The 20,227-nt window shown below is 34.9% G+C and overlaps 1 protein-coding gene across 4 annotated transcripts in view; it reads right to left on the reverse strand.

The window, feature by feature from the left end:
• The window catches only part of ARAP2 (ArfGAP with RhoGAP domain, ankyrin repeat and PH domain 2), a 138,992-nt gene that overhangs the window by 107,970 nt on the left and 10,795 nt on the right, over positions 1–20,227 (reverse strand). For all 4 annotated transcript variants that reach the window (XM_074587777.1, XM_074587775.1, XM_074587776.1 and 1 more), the window contains 6 exons: positions 16,470–16,540; positions 15,435–15,514; positions 10,426–10,511; positions 9,286–9,627; positions 5,768–5,837; positions 99–219 (listed from right to left, as the gene is read on the reverse strand). In XM_074587777.1, coding sequence (XP_074443878.1) covers positions 99–219; positions 5,768–5,837; positions 9,286–9,627; positions 10,426–10,511; positions 15,435–15,514; positions 16,470–16,540 — 770 coding nt within the window. The remainder of the gene's footprint in view (positions 1–98; positions 220–5,767; positions 5,838–9,285; positions 9,628–10,425; positions 10,512–15,434; positions 15,515–16,469; positions 16,541–20,227) is intronic.

The following is a 20,227-nucleotide window of genomic DNA, read 5'->3' on the forward strand; positions in this document are numbered from 1 at the left end:
TTCTGCTAATATAACAAGTTATATTTCACAGACATAATTTATCAGCAGTGGTTACATGGCATTTTGGTAATCATTAGAGATACACATGTTCTACTTACCTTCTTTATCCACACGGAAGACAAAAGTCCTATGGGATGTGACAACTTCAAATTTATTCTCCCCGTGAACTGTTACTGTTGCTATAGCAGAGAGCAGTATTATTCCCTTTGAGAACACTTCCTATAATAAAAATGCAATAGAAATAGTTAACTGTCATGGAATGTTAAGTGTCTCTCAGGTAATACGACTTCCCATGATGTTTAGGAAGTTCACATATAGAGTCTGTGCTCCTAAAAGTTCACCACACTGTTAATAAAACTGCATCAATAGGTAAACCACTTCACTACCTACACACCACCAACTTCACTGTTCTGGGTCTGTGCACACCTATTGCCTTCTAAAATAGAGTAAAATCCCACGGTGAGACAGAATGTATATATTTGAGATACCACTTCATAAATTGTCTCATGACACTAATAGTGCAAAATGTCATGCTCTTAAATTTACAATTTTATGCCAAACTAAATTACATTGACTATCTCACAGAACCATAATTAAAAAAAAAAAAATAAATATTATTATAGTTGTAGAATAGAATCAGAGAAGGGAAAAAATTGTGCCTTCTCCAGGGAGAAAATTCCAAAGAATTTTTCTGTTCCTTACCCACTCCTTCAGTGGCTAGCCAATATGAAAAGTAAATTTACCGATTTTATCCCTAATTTTTAACTCAATGGGGGTTGTCACTCTCTGGAAAAATTCATTGACCTGTCATTACTAACAATAATCCTCTATCTTAGATGAGGTTTGTGCTTTTCTGCCATATGAGGCAGGAGACAGATGATCCCTAAAAAACATTATTTGGCGCCAGAGCAAATTTTACCAAAATCTGCTGATTTCTAACTAGGAATCAGGATAACCGAACACAATAGCACGATAGGAAAAAGGAATTACTACAAGTACTTTCTCCACGTGGCTCAGCTTTTAACCTAATTAACCTAAGTATTCTATATATCTGGGGAGGGAGCTCAAGCAGACATGCAACACTTCAGAAATACTGCAAGATTCCTGGCTTCCACAGTTAACGCTGCTGCTCCTGCCCCCACTATGCTTTGATCAATTGGTTTTCTGACTAAGACAATTCAGATATACTGCTAAGATTTATGATCCAGATGCAGGAACATGCCAAGAGTCAGTTCCCCATAAGGAATTTGTACTGCAATAACTTTCCTCCCAAAGTATAAATTATTATAATAGACTATACAAGGACTTAAGGAACCACTGTGAATGCTAAGCATGAAGGATACACAGGATCATTTTTTTTGTTTACTGAGTGTAATATACTACTGATTTTCACCAAAGTCACACTCTTACGTCGTTTCACTTCTACGTCCTAATATGAGTCAGTGAATGCAGTTTAGCAAATAAATAAATAGGAATATTGAAATACAGCTGAAGTGAGCATGTTACTACCATTACACACAAGAACTACTCTGTCACTCAGAATGATCTTAGCATCGCACATCCATTTCCATTATGGCTATATTTGTTAGAAGAGAGATTTTAACGTATTTGTTAATAAGGTTGGTTATTATGTTAACTACTGATCCTTCACAATGGCAAAGCAAACTTATTACACATGTTATTTCTAAAGGTGTTCAGCTACAATTATACTATGGTGTTTGCAGGCATCTACTGGCTGTATTTGGTACTGTAAAAGAATAGTTCAGACGGCTGAAAGTCACAGCTATTTTATTTTATTTGCTTAAAAAAACCAACAAACTTCAGTTTCCTTTTAAGCTGAGCATAGTTTTGGTTTTGCTATTTGAATAATCATCCTTTTTAAAGCTTTGTTCACCAAGGTATACAAATTTGCAAATACAGTTTAAACCATAATAATTTCTCAATCATTTTTCTGCAGCAGCTTCTCTTTCACATGCAAGAAATAATGCCTTCTGTTAAAAAGCTCTTGTTAATTGAGATACAATTTCTCTTTGAAATACTCCAGACTAGAAATTAGGTGAATTATTTAAGAATACAGAAAACAAAAACAAATAATCACAGCCAAGAACCTCACAGAGATTTTTTTCTGTTACTGAGAGGTGTACACTAGTTTTAGTTTTAGGGCTGCTATAAAAATTTTCTGACAGAACAATTTTCTAGTGGGGAAAAAAAGTTTTTTTGATATCAACTGCTTTGATGAAATTTTTTCTTTTCAAATACAGCCCAATGGAGTCCTCCTTGACAGTTCCAGAGCTGGGCTAAAAGATACTGGAAAGCACCATTTTGCACTGCTTTGGCTTTCCTTCCACAACAGATCAAACATGATCTATTTGAAGAGTGATAATGATTCACCTGTTTCACAGCCAGTTTTGTTCTTTGTTATGCTCACATGCAACATAACACAACGAAATATTGAAGCTCTCCATATGAAAAGGCAAGACTTTTTCCTAAATCATTCATATATTTGTCAGGGACCCTAAGGTGTTTTTAAATAAAAACTTTCAACATAATCCACAGTTCTTGCCATACTATAAAGTGCATGTTAAAGCACAAGAGATCTCCTGCCAAAATTAGAAAGAAATTTGAAACAAAAACTGTGTATATTGGGCAGCTGAAAAGAATTCTCAAATTTTACCTTCCCCTCTTCAGTTTGCTCTCACTTCAGTTAACCACATTCTGTTAAGACAAAACCACACGGGATGTTGCTCTGACCACACCAACTTGCTGAGTATCATGAACGTAGAAGAAATGAGCAACGTCACAGATTCAAACAAAAACCGTTCCTAAGTCAGACGCTGTTTGTAGAAAACTAAATATTTTTTTCATATAGGCGGATATAAAGTGAAGAAGAGATCTCTATCAATTAGAAGCTGATGCACAACTAGATCGAGGTTACAGAAATATTTAGAAAATTAAGGTTTAAATCATTCAGAGAAGCATTTAGAGTGGCTAAGTACACTTTTTCAGGAATACTACCCTCTGTGTCTTCCCTCCCCATCCTCCACTTGTTTCACTCTTCATTAGCCATGTAGCACACTTCCCCTTCTTGAGAAGTTCACTTTTCTCAAGTTCCTAATTTGAATGACAAATAGAGCTATTTAATATTGTTAGTGTTTCTGGGGAAAATAAACAGTTTCATTCCACTGAGTCTACCCTTCTCTGCTTGCAATAGTCAAAAAAATATCCAAGTATGGATTGGTTTCCTTTTGAGAACTACTTTTAATTGATATATGAAACCAAAAGCATAGCAATTCTTTTATAACGTGCTTGTCTGTGTAGGAACATCCTTGGACAAACACACATTAGAATAGACTGATCTTGAAATTAAGATCTAAAGTTAAAGCAACTTCCCCATTTAAATATATATATATAGCTATCCACATAGCCAGAAGGAGGGACCCGCTGCCTTGCAGCTGTGTAACTATCCCTGTCTTTTACCAGAACCAGCTCCTGAGCTGCACGCAGGTCTTGATGGGTCTGCAAATAGTTGCTTATGATGTCAAGGTAACAATACACAAGCAGCAGCAGGAACATGCTGGTATGCGTCTACCAGGCAACACGAAAACTCTGAGTGTGGGAGTAGTGATCCAGCAGAGATCAAAAACCGTACCAAAAACTCACGTTCCCCACTGACACTACTGCTCACCCAACAGAATCCACTCTTGACTGAGAACTATTGGTAGCCAACTGTGTTTTCCTCCTGTCTGCAAGCTAGTCCACGAGTTTCACCAAATCACCAGTTCCCAGAATTTGCTTCAGGCCTCACAGTTCTCAGACATACGAAGTTCATAGCATGTGACTCATTAAGTTAACATGTCAGACACCCAGATTTGGTGAAACCGTATACACACACAGACCAACCACCATCTCTTTCCATCCTAGGAGTGAGGTTTTGTACTCAGATTCCAGGAAAAGTGAGCACAGAGGTTCAGACCAAGCCTTTTGCAAGCTCCTGATAGTCTAACCTATCACAGAGACCTTTTAAATAGAGGATACAGAGTTAGTAGCTTTCTATGGATCATGTGACACACTAAATATTCCCCTGAGCAAAAAGGAAGATTTCTGGAATCTCCTATGACAGACAAATATAACAAGTACTGTTCTAGAGTAATTGACCTCCAAGAAGTAACTTTCTCAGTGACCTTCAAAAAAAAAAAATCCCCAGTGCAGATACGAGATTTAAAATTCTGTATTAGCATTTCTTTCCCTAATTATGCTACAGATGGTGTTAAGCAAATCCCAACACTGTATTTTTCAAGTCTTTCTTAATGACTAACCCTGCTTTTCTGCTCCTCTGAAGCCCTGGGATGAATACCACAAATGGGTAGCATTTTTTGTCACTACAATCTAAAATGTTATTCTATTGTTCCCTTTATCTACAAAATGTCTTCTACTGTGAGTGAAGCAAAGCAAGCAAGTAAGCACAGATTGTTTCAGGTTCCTAATCAGTAGGCATAAAGATCAATGTAAATAATTTTTTGAGCTTGTTCTTAATTTCTATGACCCCTCAGGAAATAAGCAGTCTTTTCGTACTTCGGTTCTATCCCTCTCATAATCTGCTAAAATAGGTCCAAGAGTGTGCATATTATAAAGCAACTATGGGACTTTTATTGATTACTACCACCCAGCATACTGCTTGGGGACTTTTACTTGAAAGTGTATTTTGTTCCTAATATAACATGCATCTTTATCAGGAAATGCTTTCCCACATTTCAGATAACATACATGCGTATAATCTTACCTCTACCAAACACAAATATTATATAACCATCTATCACTTGAGTTTAAGTTCTTAATTTTTTCCAGGAAGAGAAATTAATTAATCACAGAGCAAAAGAAAAAGAATTTTATAGTGGTCTAAAGTGCATTAAATAAAAGAAAAATAAAAAAGAAACCTTTCACAAAAAAGAAAGCCATGTTTAAAGACAGGTCAAAAAAAAAAAAAGGAGTTTCTATTGTGAAAAAGTATCAAAAGGTCAAATAAGCCTTCTGTAAATTTCAGTTTCACAGAGGCAATACACATTTTCTTTCAAGCCATGATTTACAAATCCATTTTTGTATCCCATATCAGAAGTGAACTACTTTAATCAAATCAACTCACGAGTCTGCAAATGTTTCAGTAAGATTCAATCCTTAGGTACAGAAAAAAAGAACAGTCACTGAGATCACAGTACGATGCTGATTTTAACAAGACCCATTCAAACATAACCTTGTCCAATGATATGTGATTATTACTAGAAGACAAACAGGAAAGAGACATTCTTAATTAAAGAGTAAGCAAGTGAATGGGTTTTTTGGTTTTTAAAAGGTCTTCCACGCCAAATTTAATTTCTCTCTCAAAATCCCCAGCATACTGGGTTTCTATGACAAGACGTTTTGTGACCACCATCAAAATAACACTGGATCTCTTAAATGTGTTTTGCATCATCCTGTTCTGTTTTGCAGAATGCGCAGGTATCACTCTTTCAATAAAGTAATAAATTCTGATGATATCTACCTGTAAAGGTCAGGAATACAAGCCCTTGTAGAAAACAAGAAGATGAACAATACATGAAGATCTCAAGGACACCTTAAAATATTTAATAATATCTCATCCCAGTACTTCGCAATTTAAATTAATTTCAGGTGAATATTCATTTGCAATTATTTCTGAATTTCTTCATGGTAATGTGTGTATTACGGAGATGCATTTTGTCCCAAACATGACCAACACCAACATGTCACTTACCTTTTCATTATTGTAATAAGAAATGCTGTCTCCATCAAACTTAACCCAGCGCTTCTGAAACATACGTTTGCTGTGAATCAAAAATTAATACATTTAAAATTATAAACACAAGTTAACACTGGCTTTTAAGAATGTCTCAAGCACGTATAATAAGAAAGTCAAATCATGTCTAGCTTCCTGTCTTTCAGCCTAAACATTTTGAAAATAAAAATAAATCTTAGCCCTATCATATCTTTTCAAAGGAGAATGCTTATTTCAAATATAATAAAAATATCTGGAAACAAGAAGTGCAGTATTACTGGACTTCTTTTATAAATCAGTGTCTTCCTGTTTTTAATCAATTCAGTTTCCTTTCTCTCTGTTTCTTCCCCATGTGTTCTACATCACATCTGAAGTGACAGAGGAAAAAGAACTTTCAATAATGTAAGTTTGCTTGAAACTAACAAGGGTGGGAACTGACCATTTTTATTGGAGGCAAAGGAATATTCTGAATACAGAGCTTGTAACACTTAATGGTACGCCCTGTAAGATACTTTCCAAAAAGGAGAGCTGAGAACCTAAAGTGACCATCTCATTGCCAGGTTTATGAGAAGTACATCTCTGTTTACAGGCTATGGTATCTTCAGTCATTAACATCTCCTGAACACTCTTTTCCCTGGCCGATGAATAAATAGACGTCACAACAAATCACTCAACAAGTACAACATAAAAATCTCATTTTCAATCAATGTTATCAACTGGACATCATTAATGAGAAGCTCATTTGATTATTTCAATCTGTTGCTGTTAACTCAAGCTCTATAAGGACCTCTTAAAAAAATTATTTTTACATGAACCTGAAGCAGTCTGTTATGCTCATCAAAAATGTTGACAGCCTATTAGTTACCATCTATAAAAGTTTCAATTCTAAAATCTATTAAACAAGTTAATTAAGCAAGAACAAGACCCCACTCTAACATCTCTTTCCCCAACGTTATTTCCTTTACTGCTAAATGAGTGCTCTGCTTTAGGATTAGTAGACTGTGATAGTTTATCAAAACTTTAATCAAACAGCAGCTCTGGCTTAATTAACTTGTATTATACGACTGCAATAAATCATCATTATTCATAACCTGGAAAGGCCAATGTAAAATCTATTTTCCATTAAAATGTCAATAAACTTCAAGATGATGCAGGGAAGAAAAAGTGAACCCAAGTACCACATACAATGTGAGTAAACTGAATGGCTTTACAATTTATAGTGAGTTAACCAAAAAGAGAAGCTGTATTCTAAATGCGTGACTTCTAGAAATTTAAGAAAACAGTATATATTCATCCCCCTGAGAAGACACAAAGTGCCAGGTGTAAATGAGAGCTCTATAAAAAGAAGGGAGGCAGGTGGGGCGGGGGGGGAGGAGAACAGAAAGAAGCTTCCAGTTGGTAGGGCCTGAAATAAAATATGACAGTGCTGTAAGGGATGAAAAAAAAAAAATAAATCATTGCTTTGGTTTCTTTTCTTTGGTTAGTTTCTTTAAGTCTTCAGATACTTGAGAAAGAGTATTGTAAGAAAGAGAACCAAAAAAATGTAGCATTCATTAAACCATGCTTAAGAAAAAGTCCTTGAAATTCAGCCAAGGAATATCACTGGCCCAAGGCTACTGATTCTGCAATTTTCTACTCAGTCATAACCAGTACTAATTTTGTGGTTAACCCATTATCTTTTTCAAATAGTATGTTCTCATGTGGTACTTTATCTAAAGCCTTCACGCTTTGTTTGCAACTCTATTCCTTCAAATAGCACAAAATGAGTCAACAGGAATCAAGAATTATACTTTTTATCACTCTACTAGCTAACTGCCAAAAGTGTTATTTAAAAAAAAAAAAAAGTCCTGTAAATTAAATAAAACAAAAGTTATAGCTAACTGCAGCTCTCTGAGAAGTCAATACACTAACAATTCTGAAAAAGAGATGCCCAAATGCACATTATGCTGGGAAAAAGTCTTTTGACTCTGTGTATTATTATTCTTTTGTTCTTTAGCAAAAGTAAACAATGACAATCCATAAATGATAATGAAACTTTTGAAACAATTAAAAAAAGTTTGAGCGGATTGAAATTCCATAATGGTAAAATAGGTTTATTAAGCCAGATTTATTCCTTCTTGTTATTCACCTTGAACATTGTATTGCTGTATCAACACAAACAAAGCCAAAAATCACAAGAAATTAAAACCTGCTAAATGAGAACTCTTAAAAAAGAACAACAAAATAAAGGATATTGCTATGCAATAGAGCTAATTCCAGTGGGCTCAAGCCGGATTGTATTCTCAACCAATTTAATTCAATAACTTTGTCACTAAAGTGAAAAAAACTCCAGTTGCTATACTAGTCAATGAGTAGTGATGATTACCATATCCACAAATAATGACAGGAAAGTCCTAACAGTTTAGTATCACCTCTCAGTGTAGCTAAAAATACAGTCCTAAAACCAAAGAATGCAGAACTACTAAGGCTTGAGTAGAAGTACAGTAAAATAGATGGATTACAGCATTTACAAAGATAATGGATGCTTTAGTTTAATTTCGAGATACTAAGTGCTAGTGAAGATGAGAAATAGACTTAAAAAGTAAAATTGTGCCACTTTCAATACAAAAAAAGGAATTCAGAAGAAAGTTATAAGAACAACTGGAGATCTAGAAACTACAATTTAAAATGAAGGCTAGTCTATTCAATTTACTAAGGAGGAGGTTAGAAGAATTTCAGCAGAGTTTGCAAGTATTTATGAAGGGGAGATCTGATAGTAGAGTGCTCTTTAGTGTAAAACAATCTAAGAGCTGGAATTTAAAGTAGGTTAAAATAAAACAATTAAGAAAAACTTCAAAAAGTAACAGAAATTAAACATAATATTTTTAAATTTTTTCTTACCTAAATATGCGTCAAAGAGTCTATTATCTTTCTATTGTGTCCCTCTCTCCTCTTCATTATTTGAAAGTCTTGAAAGCAAGACTTGGGCTCAGATTCCTGACATCAAACTTTAAGCACCTCAATAAAATAAACTAGGAGACAATTCATCCTAGAGGCATTTCTAAACTCAAAATTCAACTTATATGGACAATTCTGAAACCAGGAGGTTCTCCAGTCACAATAATTATTAAATCATACATCCATGGCCAAACTGGTAAAGCAGTGTTTCAGAATCAGAGTTTGTTTTCATTTACTTTGTGGGCACAGAAAATCAGAAAAAATGTACATATTGGAAATACTTCTACAAATTAATTCTGCATTTTTCTGCTACAGTTCATGAGTAGTGATCAACATTTTTAATAAAAAATATTTTTCTTGAGTGCACTTTCTAAATAAACTTTAGAATAGGTAATGTAATTAAAACCTAAGAATTCAGAAGAGTCCTATGTTCTTGCAACAGAAACGCTTCCCTTTCCTTTTCCACCACAAATAGTAAGCAGTGACCAAATACAAACTTAAGATCTCGCATGCAAACATACACCTTCACAATTACATAGTAATGACTGCAAATACCATACCCTTGAGGAGATAATTTATCCAGCCATCCTGCTTTAACCTTCTTTACTGATGGTCCGTAAAAACAAGCATACGGTGTTATGGATTCATTTCCAGTTGAAGTTTGATCTCCATCAAATTGCCGTTCACTGACCAAGCGATCTGAATCTTTGCTTTGTATCTTACTACAAGAGGCTGAGTGTGTTTTGGCTTTATTTTTCTTCTTTAAAGGCAAAGAATGCTGTTCCACAACAGAATATACAGATTCACTTTCAGCTTCTTCTGGTGCTAATGATTTGTTTTCCTGGGACAAGGATTCATTTTTTGCAGATTCCTTTGTCTTCTCTCCCTGATTATTAAAGGAACTAGAAAGAAAAAATGCATTTTATTCTTAATGTATTGCTACAATGCACAAGTACATAAAATTATTAATTAGAACAAATACTGCTAAGGCATAAATATGTTTGTAACTTGTTTAATCATTGTAATAACCACAGCCATGCTAAACACGATACATCTTATAACTGTGACCATACTGAATCCTAATTTCTCCATCCAACAGGACTGGTAGCAAGGTAACACTTGCTAGTTCCTTTAGAAGCCTGAACAAAAATTCAAAATGAATTATTTTTCCTCAGAAAACAAGCTTCATTCATTTTAATACTTCAGAGGACTTGCAGTATCACCTGTCCATTCCCTCTCCCACCTCAATAGAAGGCAGGCACAGACTGAGACGTAAGAAGTACACTAGCTCCCATTTTGTCAAACCACTGGCCACTGCCTCATGACAGGAGTAGAGAATGGTTTAGTTTTGTGGGTTTTTTTTTTTTGTTTGCTTTTTTTCCTAAGGACGAGACAGAGTATCAGAGTACTCAGGCATGGTTAGCTTCCACACACAAAAATAAAACTTGTGTCTTCCTTGTTCTGACTGGGGAAAAGAGGGACATTTCCCAAATGCACAAAAGACACTGAAATCTGGATTAGAAAGTCTCAAGACAGCCACAGAACCAAACTTCACCTCCTATAGCATGGAGTAATGGCTCAAATAGGAAAAAAAAAAATACATTCATGGTTGTGCCTTCAGGGTTAGAGATACTTGTGATATCAGTAAATAACTTTTCCCTCTTTATGTTTTGAATTTCTCTATAATTCTTATTTAATACCATTGATTCTTGTAAGAAGAATGCTCTTCATTCATTCCTAGATCCAATTTATTTTCACAAGCCAGGAATTCATTTCCATGAAGTTCCTAGAAAAGAAATATATTGTAATCAACATTAGTACTGAAGTAGTAAGTGATGTTTAAATTACCATAGACATAAATCACACAAAAACAACAGCCTAACCAGCAAAGCTATTCTTTGGCACATTTTCAAATACGCATTTGAAAGATCATGTTTTTAAAGTATTTCAAGAAATGTTATTTTCAATATTTCCTTTTTAAATAATAATATTCAGATAAAGCATTTAAGCATAGTCCAAAATACCTGATGCAAACAAATTAGATAAAGAAATTCAGTGCATAGAAATAACAGTGCTCTGATTTTTCTTAAGGCACAACTGAACATTATTTTTATCCTAAAATTTTCTAAGCTCAAGAGACACGTATTGCATGCATATTAAGTATACTATTTATGATTTGCCACTGCTAGCCTATTCAAATCAATACTTCTCCAAATTAAATGTACAGCCTTCATGGTACGATAGAGATAAAACTATGGTAAATTCAAATTCCTACAGTAAGACTGAACTCAGTCGTATTGAATATACCTTACAATTTCTTGCCAAGCTCTTCTTCCTAAAAGGCAAATTTATTAATGTTTGTTTAGAAATCTTTATCACAAACTGCTTGCAGTGTGCAAAATGTCAAAGTTAACACTGTTCAAGAACATTACATTTCACACTTCCTAAACTTGTTCTGACAATCATATTGCATTACCACGCTTCTCAATACTTATCTTTCTTCCTTTTAAAAAACCCAAACACTAAAATGAACATCTTTGTGCTTTCTGATGGAAACATTTTAATTTACTTATTTAAGCTTTGATGGGCGTGTCATGAAGCTGAAGGGTGGCAGAAAAAAGTGGGTAAGCTTTCACAACAGTTGCCATTTGTTTTCTGCATGGCAGTACCTCATCTTGTACTTGAGGGCTGTAACATGGCATCATGAAAAGGCAAACTTAAAAAAGCACATCGCCCAAAGCTGAGTACATGTACACGGCAGCAAAAATTGTGGAAATCACAGGCTGCTACTAGGATAAACCTAGGTGAAGGCAAGCTTAAAAAAGCACATCGCCCAAAGCTGAGTACATGTACACGGCAGCAAAAATCGTGGAAATCACAGGCTGCTGCTAGGATAAACCTAGGTGAACAGTCTGCCTTCCTCTGCCAGCCAGATCCATTACAAAAAATAAACAAATAACAAAACACCAAAAAACAACAACCAACACCACCCACAACACACACTATTATCTATGCACCAAGGATTAGCAAAAAAACCCCAAAACAACACCACAAAACATCCATACGCCGTGCAAACAAACTAAACAGAAAACTCAAAAGCAACCTGTCTACTGCTTATCAGATGCTTGGATTGACTGGAATCTCACAAAAAGAGGCGAAATGGCAGCGATAGTCAAGAGGCTAATATCATTGCCCAGGAACTGTCTTCAGAGTAAAAATGGTCAGTATCTTTTATCTTCATTTTCTTATTAGGATGCAACTGCAAACCACACCCAATGAAGCTATGTGGTAGTTCCTCCCTCTCATGAACCATTACTTTAACAATTTTTTGTCCTGCTTGGGCCCACTCTGCAACCTACAGCACTCATGCGAGTGAATTCAGGGAACCTGAGAACTTCCAAGCAATAATCAAGAAATGCGTTTCTATTGCTAGTAGATTTTAAAAATGCAGAAATCCACAAATTACTATAGGTTGTGGGGACAGTGAGTTCTATTTACTCAAAGACCCAAATTAAATCCCAAGCAGTTCCAATGTGTTACAGAATTACTCTGCAAGACGTTTAGACTCGAGACAAAACTCCCATCTCCCACCTCCTGCAAATCTCCAGGGTATTATACAAAGGTAGTTGGCAGCAGCCTTTTCTCCTGCAGACACCTTTATAAGAGAAGTATTTCTTAAGAGATAGGTATAAATGTTACACAGAAACTGTCTCTAAACAGGTACTGTTCTTGTGCACAGGAAGCACCCACCCTTAAGGAAGAAATCGGGCTTCTGGATCCCAGACAAATGGAACTGCCTACTTGCAGCCCTGTACAAAAGTCCTCTACTTTCCATCAGGAAGTAATTCGGACACATTTTTGGTTTTAGCTTTTTTCTAACAGGTAGTCTTGATCACAACAGCAAGTCAGGAAAGCTGAATGCTAAAATAGGGACTGCATGAATAGTATCGTGACTGAGGCTACATGAAACAAAGACTCAATGCCATTCAGGACCAGCGTCTTCCTTAGGAGATGCTGCCTTAGTCTGCTATTAATGTCACACAGTTCTCCTCAGGTTGATTATTGAATCGTGATTTGGCAATACAATTTTATGACAGGTCCATAAAGATAAATTCCTCCTTTTAAAATATCAAGGGTTCTTATTTTAAAGCGGTAAAATTTGCAATCTGGACAGCATTCCAGAGTATCACAATGCTTCGGAGCTCACATAGTTTACTGAACTCAATATGCATGTTCAATTTAGTCTGACAGTCTACAGCAAGAAATAAAGCCAATACTTCACTCTCTAGAGGCCTGAACTCGTTAGAACTCAGTTTTTCTGTGAAGAAATTCCAACATACTTGACTCTCCAGTTGGACACAATAATAAATCAGCTCTAAAACATTTGGATTTTTATTTGTTGTTTTTAAATCAGTATTAAAAAAAAGAAAGTTCTTTCTTCATGTTGCCTTTTAGAGATTTCTGCTTCTAGCTGTCTTTCTTCCTGACCTAAGTCAAAGGCATGTTTTCTTTATAACCTTAATTTCCTGGTCTCTCATGCTCACTTACCTCCAGTCTGTCGTGACTCATTACTTATGTCTACAGACACTCCCTTTATAAAAGCCTATGGAAGCCTCTCCTTCTTTACACCAACGGAACAGGACAAAGGGTAATGGCCAATTTAGAAGCCCTTAGAACAAATTCCAGTCAGAGTAACAATTCACTGCGTTTTCTTGTATATAGACAAACTATATTCTCATGTGACGTCATCTTTTAAAATGAAGCAGCAGTTACAAACCCTAAAATCTCATATACTTCACAGCGTTCTCTAAACTTTCTTCTTTGTTTCTAGTATACTTGATGCCTACTGAAAAAAAAATCTTAAAGTGAAATGTATCTTAGGACCTTTGGTTTATGGTTCTTCTTTATGACCTTTGTCTGCAATTAAGTTCTAGTGGAACCAAAATTAACTCTGAAGTTTCCAACAGGCATGTGATATATAACTCAAAAAACTGTTCACTTACATGGAAATGATAATTAAAATTCAAATCTTCAGATCAGGGAAAGCATGTTAAAATACACTACATTAATCCTGATTCTGTAACTAGGAGAAATAGTCATTTTATTTCAAGCAGTTAATCCAGTTTAACAGCATGGTATTTCTGTATTTGCTGTCTTTGTAAGATAAGAAAGATTGCTGACAACCTTTCCAGGATATGCTTTTTTATATCTGTTTCAATGAAACATACAGAATAGTCCTAAGAATTAACAAGAAAGCTAGGGAACTTTTTCTAGAAAACCTGCTTAAACCACTGAACTAATTACAAAGAAGTTAAATTTTGAATTTTTAAAGACATTGGCACAAACAACAATAACTGGCACAGACAACACACTGTACACAGGAAAGAAAAAGAAAGTTTAAGTCACTTTTGTCTGCAGATAAGAACTACAAGGAGAAACAAGACATGAATTTATGCATACCTCCTTAAAAAGTCAACAAAAAAAAAACCCCACAACATATTTCCAAAGAAAAAAGAGTACACACCAAAAATAGAGATAATTTTTATGCTTCTAAAACCCATGCCATTAGAAGATGGAATTTGAACCATTTATAGTCACTGATCTATTCTTAAAAAATTAAAGTTGGGTTAAAAGAATCCTAGGCATCCATTTCAGTAGCTTTCATTTTACTCAACAGTTTAAAAAGTGAAACATTAGAGTGAAGACCAGGATGGAAACTAAGAATAATTTACTGTTTTCTTTAACTCAGTGGCTTGAGATCAGATGGAACAAGTATAAGCAATCAGAGAATCAACAGTTTCTGGTCTGCATCCTGCTGAGACAGAAGCAGGAGCTGGGATTCACGGCCTTTGGCAGGTGCCTCACTAAGCCAATTTACCTCCCAGATCTCCACAGGATTCAGAAATCTATCCACATGCCTCTATGGCATTCACACCACCAATTACTGACCCCAACAAAAACGTTCACTTCAGAGAATCCTACAACAAAAGTGACTTTCTGGTTATACAGCAAGTTTAGGGGATGCAGAAAAATATCAGAAGTACTGAGAACTTTCACATACAGGAATTAAAAAAGCGTGTGGCCAAAAGTGACCATTAGATCATCTAAGCTAACATATATGCTGCTTTCATAGGATATACACAAGCCTGTGTAGAGATGCCCAGTCTTGACTTGCAGCTATCAGAAGACAGGAAAGCCACTTTTACCTTTACTAACCAGAATTAACGGTTATCAGCCACAACCTCACTTAGGCACAAAGTATTACAATGTACCCCTGTCCCTAAGAGTGTAAAAGGAAGGCATCAAGGTAGTCTGCAATTGCCTGTAACTGACTGTTTTGCATTTGATACGGCAGCTCTGGACATAAAAAAAAAAACAACCCCAAAAAAACCAAACAAGAACCCGCAAATTAGTTATCAGTCTTACGTTTTTTTTAAAAAAAATAATAATAAAACCAAAAAACCCCCAACCAACACACAGCACAGCTTCCTATTACCATTGGAAAGTACAAAGTGTATCTCAAGATTAAGAAAAGTTACTAGTCCACAAATACTTATACTATACCTTTTACATATACCTAAAAAGACAGAAAAGTTACTTGTAACTGAAAAAGAAGAGGAAAAAAAATAAATTTAAGGGCAATAGAAAAATACATAACATGAAGATTAAAGTGAAGATAGACCATTTATATCCATACTTCTCAACTTACTTTAGCATCTCTAGGGTTGTCACAAATAAAGGCTTCCCCATATGGAGAGATGATGGGTGGCTTTTCTTCTGTGAAAGTTTCTTAAGCAAAAAAATAAATAAATACAGAGTCATACAGTGCGACGCTCTACTAAAGTACTAATAAAATCAACAAGGGACACAGATTTGTCTATTTGTGCTTTCTCTGTCCTTCTCAGAAAAAAAAAATCTGAAGAACAAGAAACAATTTCCCATTCCTAACTGAACTCCAAACACCTTTTTTTCCCCCCTCAGATACTATCTACTCAGACACTACTACTATTACTATATAATTTGGATATAACTTGCATACAGGTTTTTTCTTCTTTCCTACCCTGCATTAAGTTAAAAACCCCCCTCTTTTGTTGCATACTTTTAGGAGCAATAGCTCCAAAGCACCCTTTATTATGACTTCCAAAAAAAAAAAAAAAAATCAACAACAAAAACCACAAAAACTCATTTGTGCACAATCTTCATTTTGAGACCAAGTATTTGCTTGAAAATAATATGCATAACTTCAAACAAGACATACCTCTAGAGTATGAAAGAACTTTTGTTTACAACTGACTGCATAAGACTTCTAAACTCTTCCAGTAAATTATTTAATACAATTAATTTCCTGTTATTTCCTGGAGCTATGAACACTAACTAACAAATTAAGCAGCATTAGTCAGGAATACGCTCCTAATATCTTTCAAGAAAAAGTTAACTATGCTTAAAAAATCTGGATCTAATCTTAGAAACGCAAAATACTATATTCTTAAAAAGCATATTAAAATAAATGAGGTTTAAAGACTGGAATTTCTAATTCTTATTCTATTAGCTCATAAACAAAAGCTAAGTAAAAATGCAGAAGTGGTTAAGTGTTCTGCTATTACATACATCACTTTTTCCAGTCCTTCCAGATAACTCAATATTTCTTAAAATAAGCAAGTCAATACTCATTTTAGACAACTTCTGGTCTGAGGTTTCTTTTTCGTCAATATTCAAGATGTAAATCTCAGCATGCTTAACTCACTGTTTTGTGAAATTTGCCTCCCAGTGCAAGAAATATTTACAAGATCCACATTTCTTCTTTTCTGCAGGGAACTTGAACAAAACAAAGCACAAAAGGGAAACATTAAGTGAAATTTCCTAGAAACGGAGCAAAAACGTCTTATGCAGTTAAACTATTAAAATTATATACAAATGTAGAAATAGTCAATTTTAAGTCTTGGGATAATTTAAAAGTCACTCAACGATGTGTTCTCCTCCGTTTATGACACTGAATACTTCTCTGATCCTAGCACACAGTTTAGGGTTGGTTTTGTTCGTTTTTTTTTTTTTAATTGACCTTATGATCCATTTAGATCTCTGCAATGCATGGAGATCCCCCACTCTTCCCCTACCCTTTACCCTCCCTTCTCCTTCACTCTGGTTACCAATAACTGTATTTAAAGAAGGATGTACTATGAAAGTCTAATCTAACATTAAACTCAAAGGGAGCCTGGGCATGGAAATCTAAACAAAAAAAGCTCTCAACCACTGTGAAATTTGCTGTAAAGTTTTGCTTTCCTAAGGTGAATTTTTTCCCAGAACGTTTTCAATCTGAGACATAAACAACATTGCACTGCAACTGCCTGTGATACCACTGCACATTTTGTAGACAGGTAAGAACGTATCCCCATACACAACAGAAAAATTATTTTTCTTATTGCTGGTGTGCTGGCCCCTTAGTATTTCATCAATTTCGTGTATAGTGGCACTTGCCATGCTGCTAAAAATCACGTTTTTTTAATTATTATTATTATTGAGACTTCAGACTAAGATAACAGCTTTAGAATAACAACACAGGAACACATATACCTGAATTAGTACATTTCTAACCCATCTTGATTATTCTATCAGTCTGTATTAGATCTGTTTTTAGCCAAGCTCTGATTTCCCCTGTTAACATGAACAATTAGTAATTTTTCCTCTTAATTTCATTTTCTCTGCTTGAAGTAACAGTGATACAGATGCTCATGCATCCTTACAGAATATTCATTGATTGATAAATGCCATACAAGATCCTTGAAGTTTTTCTTAACAGTTTGCATGTCCTCCATCCTTCAAAGCCAAAGATAAGTATGTTTTACTAAAATTATCAATAATTTTTGTTTCCTCACTAGACTTATTGAGAATTTTTATTCTTTTAAGATTAGCTATATTCGAAACTTTAGAAACACTCACATGAAGTTCAAGTTCAATTACTCCATATAACAGGCTGATGTTTGTCTATGACAGAAGGCATACATTTATGAACTACTATTTCATATCATTTTTAATCCATGCCTAAATCTGCCCCAAACAAATTATTAAATTCAAGACAGAAACCACACCTTCTAAAGTTACTTGACATTTCAAATGTTATCGAGATAATATCAATTAAGTTCCTCAATGATATTTTGTAAAATCCTGGTTTTAGAAAACACAGGGTGAGTTTTGCCACTTAAGGTGGATCATGGCCTAGCTCCCATGCATAACCACTTACCCTCTGGAGTTATAATTACAAAAAATACACAGCAAATACTTTTAAAAGTCTGTATTCTTCATACATTTTACTAAAATTCATGTAGTTACAACTTTTGAAGCTGTATTAGCAATCTAACTTCATGCATTTGTACTAACCTAATTTAAAAAAAAAAAAAAGGTATGTTTACAAAAAATCCCCACCCTAACTTTTCCAAGACAAACCAGACTTTTTGTGGTTAGGTTGTGTTTTCTTAAGAATATTAATAGAATTAAAATAAATCAGAGATACAGATAAGCAGTTTTGAATCAAAAAGCTTATAAAATGATGGTTTTCTTCCTTATGTAAAACAGTGAGTCATTAGCTTAGTTTCAGGATGGATGGATTTAAAATTGGGTAATGGTAATAGCAACAACTGAAGATAAATTCAACAGGAAATGAAAAACAAGAAATCAGCTTAAATACTTGCATTTTTTTTAAATTCATATATTTTTCAGGACTTGTATATTCCCTTTTGATTATGTACCTACATGTACGTATACATGGCAAGAAGACCTATTAAGAAGCAAAGTGTAGTCTTTTTTTCCAGCAATCAAAAATAAAACCTTTTTGTCATGTTTAGAAAGCAAAGTTATAACTTACATCACGTAAAAACTATCTCAAGATATAAAACAAATGGAATAAGTTTACTTTGAAGAATTGTTTAAATTTACTTTGAATTGGAAGATTATGTATTAGAAACAACATACAGTGCAAGATATAAAATTATAATAATTTGTCAGTGCTAATAGCATATTTAGATAGTCATTGTACAAACTGAGTACCTGGATTAAAAGACACAAAAATACTGAAGACTTCTTCGGGTGCAGATAAGATCGAAAAAAATCGTATATCTATACAAATCTCTGACTTTCTTTAACCGTTTCCAAAATGTAATACCTCTTCAGATTAACGATCTTCTTTATTTTGCTCTTTGTAGGAGGGTTAGTGCAAGCAGTCTGCCAATCATGAGGTGTGCCAATTTTACAAAGATATAATAATTTCAATTAAATTATCACTTTGTTTAAACCGTGAAGATTAAGACCCACTATTTTCATATATTAAGAGGTACCGGATGCGGCTCAGGCTGCATACTCTTCCCCACCGCCCTTTCCTTACACATAAACAGGATGAAAGGGTATGATGAGGCAGCGACTGGTCTAGCTATAGGCTGAGAGACTGGAAAGGTGAGAACTTTGCACTGGGATGAGCTGAGCTGTTTTATTCAATATTCTCCCATCACCTTGCAAATAAAGTGAGGGAGAGCGGTCAGTGCAAGCAGTCACTGCTTCAAAGTCTTTACTGGCATTCATCTACTGAGCTTTTTAAATGAATGAAGCTTTTGTATTCAAACTCATTCAAATCATGTTTTCTTTTCTATCTATCTCAAGACCTAACCCTCCCACAATGCAAACATGTAAAAAGTGCTTTAGCATGCTCTGTTAGAGCTTTGGGGTTCATCGACTGCTTGCAGAGATAAATTAAGGGTGTTGCTTGACCACAGGAAAAGAGAGAGAGTAGCTGCTCTCCTAAAAACGTTGCTTTTTGTGATCAAATACAAGGTAGAGAGACACAGCAGCACCAGCTTCGGAACCTCATTAGCAATCTTGACCACTTACATGTTAAGAAGTGGATCTAAAGAATATCAGCACCAAGCAAGAAGTTTCAACCATAGGATCTGCCAGTTGCAGAAAACAAACAGTGCTTGCTCAGGCCAAGCACCATTATCTATTTTATTTGTATTTTCCCCCAAATGCAGCATATTTTCTAGAATTACTTTTCGTCTACTACTTCTTATTTCTCTTAATAAAGAATCATAGCAATCCCACTACTGAACAATATAAGTAACAAAGTTGGGGGCTATAAAAAATATCTAGAAGAATATAGAGTTCATCAGCCTGAAATTTTGTCTGTGTAGCATTTTGTATAACAAATGGGTCTACCATGTTGTAAATCTGCTTAAGCTTTTTCTTTCAACAAATCGCTGCTCTGAATGATGCAACAGCAGCTATTTCACCTAAGAGCGACTGCTAAGTGACATGATCCAAAGCATCCAAAGCCTCTAAAACTCTCTACACTTACTATCTTTAATCTTGCGTTAAAGCACGTTGGTGGTTAGCTCAATCCATTGCATTACTTCCAGTATTTTGTCTTACAAAAGCCTCAGTTTTTCACTCATGTCTGTATGGAAGAAGTCACTTAGACGAAACGTACCAAGAGAGACCACAAAACTTCCAATCCACTCT

This window comes from Larus michahellis, chromosome 5 (genome assembly GCF_964199755.1).
Source record: "Larus michahellis chromosome 5, bLarMic1.1, whole genome shotgun sequence".
Lineage (NCBI taxonomy): Eukaryota > Metazoa > Chordata > Aves > Charadriiformes > Laridae > Larus > Larus michahellis.